General features: G+C 27.3%; 1 protein-coding gene across 2 annotated transcripts; it reads right to left on the reverse strand.

Moving 5' to 3' along the window:
* Nucleotides 1-5,821: 5,821 nt before the first annotated feature.
* On the reverse strand, nucleotides 5,822-8,185 carry LOC126851438 (MAPK regulated corepressor interacting protein 2-like). 2 transcript variants are annotated; one of them, XM_050595411.1, is made up of 5 exons: nucleotides 8,148-8,185; nucleotides 7,947-8,085; nucleotides 6,882-6,994; nucleotides 6,661-6,786; nucleotides 5,822-6,328 (listed from the first exon to the last, which is right to left on the reverse strand). In XM_050595411.1, the coding sequence occupies exons 2-5, from the start codon at nucleotides 7,949-7,951 to the stop codon at nucleotides 6,252-6,254; spliced, it is 321 nt and encodes a 106-aa protein (XP_050451368.1). In that variant the 5' UTR covers nucleotides 7,952-8,085; nucleotides 8,148-8,185; the 3' UTR covers nucleotides 5,822-6,251. The 2 variants fall into 2 exon arrangements, with proteins under 2 accessions (XP_050451368.1, XP_050451377.1); XM_050595420.1 differs by having other exon boundaries at nucleotides 6,882-6,991; nucleotides 7,947-8,177.
* Between the last annotated feature and the right edge of the window lie 2,344 nt (nucleotides 8,186-10,529).

Here is a 10,529-nt window from a genome sequence, read left to right on the forward strand (position 1 = left end):
TCAATAGCCTTTCATGGTAAAAATTTGTTATGAAAAGTAACAAAATTAAAATCAAAATGTAAAAATTGTAAAAAAAAAATTGGAAAAAATCTAATCTTTTATAAAATGTTATGTTCAATTTACAAGTAAGCCAGCAAATATCACCTTGCTACCTTTTCTCTATCTTTCTAATAATTTCCAACTTAATTGTGAGAGTATCACCTGTCCACTTTTGTGTGCAAAAGTTCCTCGTACAAAAGGCAGGCGTGTTGCAGACCATTTTACACTATCGATCTCCGCAAGTTCCCGAGAGAGCACCATGTTATAATTTTCATCACTGTCTAACAATGTTCTCCATACATTCGTAAACGTTATTGTCAAACAAATCTCTCTCTCTCTCTCTCTCTTTCTGCCAGCGCAAAACTCTGTAACATACGTACGTTCGCGCACATGTCGTTGTGAAGAATCAAATAATGCGAAACAGGAATAACCGCGAGTATAGATGCAAATCGGTTCGATTGCGATATTTAACCAGCTTATGTATAACACGTCACTAAAAGTAATGCAGTGTCGATCGCTAGAGTTACACGGAACATTACCGATATTACGAATACCATTGAACATCGCATGTAGCGGCGAACTGATTGCGAATTTCCACGTAATTTGTGAACTAAATGTATATGTATGTCGCCATCCACTGCCTCGCGGTTATATGTCAGATACGTAATAGTAGCAACAGAGGTTGTTAGTATGCCTGAATTTTGTTATTTAACTATTATACGCAATGTGTAGATATTATTGCACGAATAATTAGGATTGTCTGTTAGTTTAAATCTGTATCATATGCAATTGTTGAAACAAATAGAAGGAAAAATGTAAAATAATAATAGACATATATGATATAGAAATATATGATATGTGTGCGGATACAAAATATTATACATATAATATGAAAATATTAATATAAAAAAATTAAAATATAAAATATAATGGAAAACTATAAAATACAAAATATAATATAAAATAAAGAATTATTACTATTTTAGAATATAATGATATTTTTTATAAAACCTCAAGATAACGCAGTTTAACATCTGAAAACCTCATGATAACGACGTTATTTTGAGATTTTCAGACGTTAAACGACGTTATCTATATTTACGTTATTTAATAATGAATGCGTTTGGCATAAAAATGATATATTTCTTGCTAAAAATTATTTAAATATATTTATAATATTTAAAATTATAATAATATTTAAATTATAATATTTAAAATTATAAAAATTATATTTAAAATTATAAAAATTATAATATTTAAAATTATAATAATATTTTCTTTGTTATCAATTTGCATACCTACAGCACAATTTGTTAAAACTTTTCTTTAAGTTCATAGATAAATAACTGCGTCTTGATATTTTTATTTGGTTCCTATTTTATTTTTGGCATGATAAAAATGATGACTACGTGTATATAATTTCATGTCTATGACAGCGATATATATTTTAAAAAAAATTATGAAAATTTGTCATCAATGCCAAGAGTAAATATGCATAAATTTTTTGCAAAATATGCACAAATATTTTGTGTACAGCACATTTGTAATGGTTTTATCGTGAAACGAAGAAAATATACCTAGACGAAATGCTTTTAAGTTAATGCAAAGTTTTACGAGTCTCCGATTATTACAGCTTAAATTTCTTTTTGCCTGATATTGCGATCATTATTGCATCAAATGCTCGAACAAAAATAACATTGAAAAAAAAAGAAAAAAAAATATGTCGAAAACTTAGTAAAATAATGTCTTGTTTTTGTTTTTTGTTTAATACTCAAAAACGATGCATGATGTATTAGTCTTTCATGATAACTTTGTCTTATGATTATCGAGATAATTATTAATAAAAGATATATTTTAATTATCTTTTAAATGTAATAATAATATTAAGTATAAAGCAAATGTTTTTAATTTAAACGAAAAAAGAGAAAACTTTTTTGATACAGTAATTCCGCATTTGTTTAATCCTAATCTCTCTCTCTCTCTCTCTCTCTCTCTCTCCCTTCCTTTTTTTCTAGTTTTTTATGCGTATTATTTTAAAAGTTTAACAACTTAAAAGGTAGAGAAGTTTATAATCTTCTCAAGTTTTGAATATATCGAAAAGCTATTAATTTACATTTAATAAAAAAATAAATAATACATAATATATAAGTGTATATGTATCTTAAATGTAAATATATTATACAAATTTAACATTTTAAAAAAAGTAAAACTTTCTCTTAAACTTTAAATTTTCTGAAAACTGTGTGATATCAAAATACATATTGTGCACTATTTTGTAAAAAATACATTTTAAATAAATAATAATAGTTATATTAATACAAGTTAAAACTATAAAAGAAAAATCACAAAAGATGACACAAGTACGCAATATATCCTGTATATTTATTTTTTATAATGTTTGCAATTATTATCCACATAAAAATTTATTATTTCTCGATAAAAGTTTATTAGAAACTTTTTATGCAAGTAAAGAAATTATTCAACAAACTACTCGGAAAGATTACGTAAATTTGTACAAAATGTTTCTCGCTTCGGAAACAATTTCTAAGATACTATTCATGAGAGACATTTTTGCAAAAAAATATTTTTCCCTTTTTTCCAAAAAAGCAAATAAAAAAGATACTATTGGGCACACAGCGGTACCGTTACTTCTTTAGAATGGTGTGAAATTCGATCAAATCGATATAATCTTCTATTGCAATTCGATAGAACGGTCTCACATACACGCTTGCACACGCCGTATTTGTCCCCGAGGTTTCCATTTCAAGCTCTCGCACTTACGTTGGGCAAACCTAAGGCGAAAATGTCGTGATCGGCAAGGTTCAATTGTACAATACTCTAGCGATTTCCAATAGGAAAATTTAGTCATGCAACGTCGTTTCGACTAACTTCTTTTACGACATCAAATATCTCCGAAAAATCGGACATAAATGTTCAGACACAGATATTTTATTTCCTTCGTTTTAAATTAATATTTAAATTAATATTTTATTTTAAATTCCACTCAATTGAAAGTTTTGAAAGTGCTTATATATAATGAAGATATTATTTAAAATTTAAATTGACGAATCTGCGAGGTGCTGCAATTTAATCGATATACGTATCTGCATGCACATGTATATATATATATATATATATATATATATATATATATATATGTACGTACACATAAAAATACAAAAGATATACATATTTATCAAATTGCAACATACATTCGTCGACTAGGCATCTAATAAAAAAAAAAATATATATATATGAGTGTGTGTGTATAAATATATATGTATTTGTGCTTTTTCATTTCGTAAAATGTATTTTAATAGTTATGGGTGCATAATCATAAAACAAATATCTTTTAAACGAAAGAAATATTAGTTGACATAAAACTATCGTAAGACCTTTCCACAAATTTTATTCACGCGCTTATATCTTTATACTTATACCTATACGTGCCGTGTGAATAATTTAAATTTATATACATATGTATACAGATATATAATGTAAATAACTTTTGTAATAAATATTGATTATTTTTAATAGTAAAAAAAAAATTAAAAGAATTGTGTTTTCTATTATTTATAATTTTAGAAGATACATTGGAAATATTCTTTAAAACGCTATCAACAAAATTTTCACATCATCATGAATATATTATAATAAATAATCATGTATATACAAGTACACCACATATTACCAAAAACAACAAAGCAATTAATTACACGTGCAAACGTGAAAACATATCAAATACAGATAATTCATTACAGATAATTAAGCAATTAATTACAAATAAAAAAAAATGAATTTACTCACCAACGATTTTGTGACTAATGGTTTAAATAACGGAATGTACCTTCCAGAAAGTCATCTATGGTGCACGAAGATCGTTTCTCAAAAAAATTATGATTTAGTATATTAATTTTCATTATTCTGACTCTTTTCTGTACAAAGATCGATATTTTAATTGTTTAGTACACGCATAATTCACTTTTGACCAAAGCAAACAAGAGAAACACAGAGCGATTATACTTTCATACCAGATAAATATGGCGCGAATTGGTGTGAATTGGCGCGATTCAAGATTATCAAACAAACATGATGAATGCGCATGCGTGCGCAATTCAATATATTTATTTCTACTATCAAATTTGCACAACAAAAACTGTAATTATTATTATACATATTAATTAATACGGCTGATTTAATTATTATAACAATTACTTGACATTTTATTTGTTTCTTTTTATGTTTATTTATGCACGTGATTTATAGTAAAAAGAAAATATAAAAAGCACTTATCGTCCTGATTTCAATGTGCATTTTCAAAAATTAATGTAATGTTTATTATTATTTCGGTATAAAAATGGTACATAAAATTTTAAAGCACTTTGAGTATAATCTAATTATATATTTTCATATTAAACTATTAATTTTCTCGCTAAAAAGTAAACTTTAATATCCTCAGTATATCTAATCTAATGAGAATCTATAACAAATTTGTGATCGCTTGAAATTTAGTGCACTAGGTCAATCCCCCAATACAATGATAAGATATACGAAATTCCTAGGAAACAATGAATTCTTCGAGTGCATTAGGCTACAGATATGGAAACTATTCGCGTGACGTTTCGCGAATGGAATGTGAGGTATACGGATCTGGCGATAGTTGTCACCAAGAAGACACTAGCAAGTTCAACACTCAGAAATATACATAAAATTTATAATGGCAAAATATTTTTCTTTTTTTTTATATGATATATATTTATGTATGATAGGATGCGGGTAAGTATGGAAATAGAGAAATAGAGAATGAAAAGAAATATTCGCATGTATGTAGAAAGACGTTGTTCATTATTGTTTTGCCATTAGAAACATTATCTGATTAAACTTATATGATAGCTACACATGCATAGCGCGCACGCGCGCGCGCCCAACACACACACACACACACACACACACACACACACACACACACGCACACACACGCACGCACGCACACGCACACGCACACGCACACATACATCACTACACATATATATATATATATATATATATATATATATATATATATATAAGTATACATACGATATACATATATTTAATCGTATTTAAAGTTACAGAAATTATCACGCTATTTCATGTTATAATCATTAATTTCAAGTGCGATATTTCCTATCTCTCATATGTTAATAAAATTTCCTTTAACAAGTGTAAAACACTTTTATTTATATTTTATATATTAGTGTGCAGTCACTTTATGGACGTAAGAGTGAAAAATCTTGGAAATGTGAAATGCAATATGTGTAAAAGTATATTTACGTGTACATCCTAAAAAGGTACCATCTCTAAAATTTGTCTATGCAACTTTTATTAAACAAGGTTGAGCATTCCATAAATGCTTTGTGCACCATTGAGCAGCAGATGTATGTCGCTCAACATTGCAAGAAGATAAATATTCTTAATATATATATTATATATATATATATAATCTAATAATATATATACGAGTATATATAATTAAAAATAATAATATATATATATATATATATATATATATATATATATGTATATATATATAATTATCGTTTCTCTTTAAATAATAATAAAAATATATCATAGTAAATGTACTATAATTATATATAAACATATATCGCGCATTATTTAATAACTAAAAATAAATAATTTGGTATAATATTCTTAATTATTAAATATCTCTCTCGAGTTTTACAAAGACAATATTAGAAACAAGAGAACAAATTTTAGATCTCCCCAATCCCTGTTTAACATATGCTTATAAAAAAATCAAGAGAAGGTTAATATTTCATTGAAATACAATTGAAAATAAGGGGAATGTTTCGTCACGTTTCAAATAAATCACTTAGCAATATATGCATAAACCTTTATGCCTCTGTATTATTATATATATTTCTCTTTCTCTTTGCTCCTCGTGCTTTCTAATTTCTTGCTAAGTTCATCGATCCTTCTTATTATCTGTTTTCCCCTCTTTTCTTTATCAAAAGATTCCAAAGTCATTTTTGAGATACATAAGTAGAGATATATATATATATCCTAGCTATCATATTTTTCATCAGTTTTGAATTTACAATAAATCTTATAAATAAAAACAAAGATTGAATTTGTTAATTCCCAATTTATCTTTTCTGTTTCTTATATCTGTTTGAGAATGTTCGATTATAGTCTGCATGTTGGGCCTGGCACTAGGAATTTGTGTTCCTAGTGATACTTTGCACAACACGCTGTCCCCACCATGCCTCCAAATTGAAAGGCTCAAAATCTGTAAAAAGATGTGAGATGCACCCTACACGTCCATTGGGAACACCATACTATAGCAGATAATAAACTATATACGAAGAGAAACATTATAGTATAAAAATTAATAACTGCAACATGTTATAGAACAGCAACGTAATGTTATACAAAATGTTATACAAGATAATTAAACATCTAAAAAAATAAGATTATAAGATTAATAAGATCTTTTTCTTACTGCATAATTCTTTCCATAAGTAAATCAAGAAAAAAAAGATGTAGTATATAAATCTTTAAAAACTAAATCATCAAGATTTTTATTATTTTCAGACAGAACCAAGAAAGCAAAGTGCTTACCTTTCAAATGTGGATTTGGTTCACGTTCTTGATAATATGTAACTGATGCTCCATTTCTATAATTAGCAGAATTACTATGTGATTGATTATGACACATATCTAGCTCTCTAGATACAGAATTCCAAGCTGAAAAAAGTATAAAATAAACCTCTTTTAGAAACACACATTTGTACAATTTTCACATATAATTATTTAATTAAATTAAATATACATATACTTACAATCACAGATATAGGTAATCAAGTCATTATGTTGCGACTGAGTCTCTGGCTGATGTCTAGAGGATACTGAGGAGGGCCTCTTTCCATTCATCGTTGTCATTTGCGATCTACTACTACAAATAAAAAATTACGATAAACAATTGTTTAAAAGACATAATTCTCTTATCTATGATAAATTATTTAAAAAAAAATTGATCCCAATTAATTTAATATATCTAATTAATTATAACAACACATTGTTCTACAAGTGCAGAAATGATTATTGCACTATTTGACAAATGCCTCCAATTACTGTCTCCTATCTAGGAGTGATATGAATTAAAACAATTTGATATTTTACAATCGCCGCACACATGACTCGATATTTCGCGATATGTAACGATTGATAAATTTTAATATAAATATAATGAAAGTCAAATAATAATTAAACTCTTTTATGATTACAGCTCATGCATTAGACTTCACATATTTGTGTATACAAAATATATATTTGTTTAAATATATTCAGCTTTTTTCGAAATGTCATAATTCGAATGCGTTTTTACGTTACATGTACAACCCGCCAAACAATTATGTATATAGCTGTGTATATATATATATATATATATATATATATATATATATATATATATATATGATTTTCACACACATATATATATATATAATTTTCACAATGATAGATATACATCAGGTGTTTAAAAAAAGAAAGATATCCACACGGACATGCCTCATCATTTGAAGCAACAGGAAATATCGAATGTTTAAATTTTTCGATAACGAAATTTCGTCGAATTCTACAGATGCAAGAGGCGCACAAGGCGCGAACTGATGAGCAGAAACATCAGCGCGGGAAAAATGGCGACAGAGACAGACAAATGCGGATGCACTTTACCATTCCCGCCCGCATTTCAGCTGAGCAACCATCACGCGGGATTCCGTATGCTTTCATTCAGATTAGAAATTGGGTGAAATTTAAATGACTACAACGGCGACGATTGGAATCTAATAGAGACACGTGCGAAAATTGATTTTGACACTTGCAAAATTTCGCGCGATGAGAAATACCTCATTTTTCCTACTTCTGGAGTCTGTCCACTCCTTCGACGATGCGACTCGATCTGTCGCGAGGAATGATGATGGTCGGGATACGCAGCTGCCTGAACGAGGCCGCGTCGAGACGCGTACGGATGAGGCTCCAGTGCCGCTGATAATTAGAAAAACTTTCGGTGTATCAAGCACAGCTGTGTGTCACTGCGTGTAGCTTACCCTGAGTTACACTATAGTAGTTAGTCAACAATCAGCCGCGAACAGTCATAGAATAATAAAGATAGAGTGAGCATTGATAATGTAAATAATATTTGACTTGTCATACGACAAGTTTTATTAGAAGCCCTGATTGGCTGCTGTTGTACGATTTTACAAATTCTGGAAATTCTCTATCCAATAGCAAAGAAGCTGAAAGCAGCCTAGCGTCTTCTAGGATGCTCTTGCGAAGACTTGTTTAATACTGCCATCTACATTCATTTTAGAGGTACAGAATTTTGTAGCCAAAAATATTTTTTGCTGCCGGTAAATCGTCGTTCAGTACATGTCATCTCTGTTTTATATATCCATAAAATTTTATTACGAATCATGAACATGTACGGGTATAAATTATATATTTTATTAGCATCTGATTTTTTTCTATTCTAGCATATATTATGATCATCAATATATGCATTTTGTTATTATCAATAATATTTTTGCATATAATATGTATACATAAGAAAGAAAACACAAAAAAAACATTGCAGGGTCTCAATATTTTGATAAAGCAATTTTATCTTTTTTAAATAAACTTATTTTGTATAATATTTTAATAATTTTATTAAGTAATATATATATATAATATAATAAATTCTTGCTTACTAATACCCGTGTCTTAGCTGTATTTTAATTGTTTGTATTCTGAGCCTATTGTTTTTAATAAAATTATTTCATATTTATTTTAAAAATTTTATTATTATTAAAGTAACATAATAGCGCAAAAATCAAGAAAAAAAGGAAAAGTGAATCAAAATAGTTAGCATTAATTATGAGATGTATTTTTAAATTCATTTTAAAAAGTGTAAGAGCTCATTAGGAATTTCAACCGTGATTAATCCCAGCCATCTTAATTTTCGAGCAAAGTTCTGCCGAGATAGTTTTGTGTGTATGTGTGTGTCTCGGGGTTTAAAAGTTACAAGCTAAATGAGCATAAAAGTTTGTGCTAATTACATTGCGCCTTTTCAATTGTTTCGATCGCAGAGGATAATGTGCTTTGCCGCTTATGCTAAATCGAACAATAGATAATCGGATGGTCAATGGTTTGGCAAATTATTAGGAATATAATTAATTCTTTTTTATACGAAGATGCGATTTTATCACTTGCATTGCTTCGTAAAAAAAATACTTTGATAAACAAATTAAATTTAATTAATATTTATACTATAACACTTTTTTATAATGATTTCTAATTTTTATTTCTGAAAATAATACAATATAAAGATAAAAAATATAGAAAATAATAAATAAAGACATTTTTATTTATCTATTATTTGTGACACAATATTATATACACATTATTAACACATTCGTTTATACATTCTCAGAGAATTTTACAAAAATTTTATAAAATTAATTATCTATTTTATTTTACTTAATTTTTTAAATTTAATTCTTGTTATCCCGTTGTGTATTATTATTTTAATTTTAATTAACATATTAATAATTTAGTTTCTTATGTCTACTCTTTATTTTATTAAGTCTTGATCTTAATAGAATTTTTATAAGCGTAATTCTTGAAAAGCATCTATGAAATATGGAGAAATTTTTGCAGATTATTTTTTTGATTATTGATATTGTAATATATCTTTACTTATTTACTTTTTGTATAAACATGATTTCAAAACAAAATGGTATTTTGAGAAAAATGCTTGTCTTATAGCATTAATGAAGAGATACGATCATTTTGGAATTGCTTCTCAACTGGGTCACTATTACGTTTGCAATTATAGACGCGTTACACAAATGCATACTTAACCCAGTTAACAGATAAGATATCCTTGTCCGAGCAAAGATAAAGATATATCAGTTATAATAAAATCCTGTAACTTTGATCAAATGTTTTTATTTTTAATTAAAAGTATTATAATTCAATATAACGTTAAAACATACAAAGGCAATAATTATTTGGTGTGCATATATAACTTAGTGATAAAATTAATTTTCGATGTTTTGACAGTGATATGTAACATATTACTATTTGTGATTAATTTACGAAAACTACATTTGTTCTATAAATTAGATTATTCAAAAAAATTATTTTGAATAAAGTTAAATTATATTAACAATAAATATGATAAAATAATACAAGAGATAAACATATAAATAGATATAGAAAAGTGTTTTTTAAAAAAATGAGAATGATATGATCGAGAGAATACATTATATTATAGATTATTTATTTTCTTCGTATAAATTGCATGTTTGCGATGCTCTCAATAACATGAGAAAATCATATCATTAAACCAATTTACTCAACTAGAGATGTCTAATCAGGAATTCAGCGTTTATTAAGTATCTATCGACCGCATGCTAATAAGTGCAGCTTTGATTACATCAAGATTA

Source organism: Cataglyphis hispanica, chromosome 1, assembly GCF_021464435.1.
Source record: "Cataglyphis hispanica isolate Lineage 1 chromosome 1, ULB_Chis1_1.0, whole genome shotgun sequence".
In the NCBI taxonomy this organism is placed as follows: Eukaryota; Metazoa; Arthropoda; class Insecta; order Hymenoptera; family Formicidae; genus Cataglyphis; species Cataglyphis hispanica.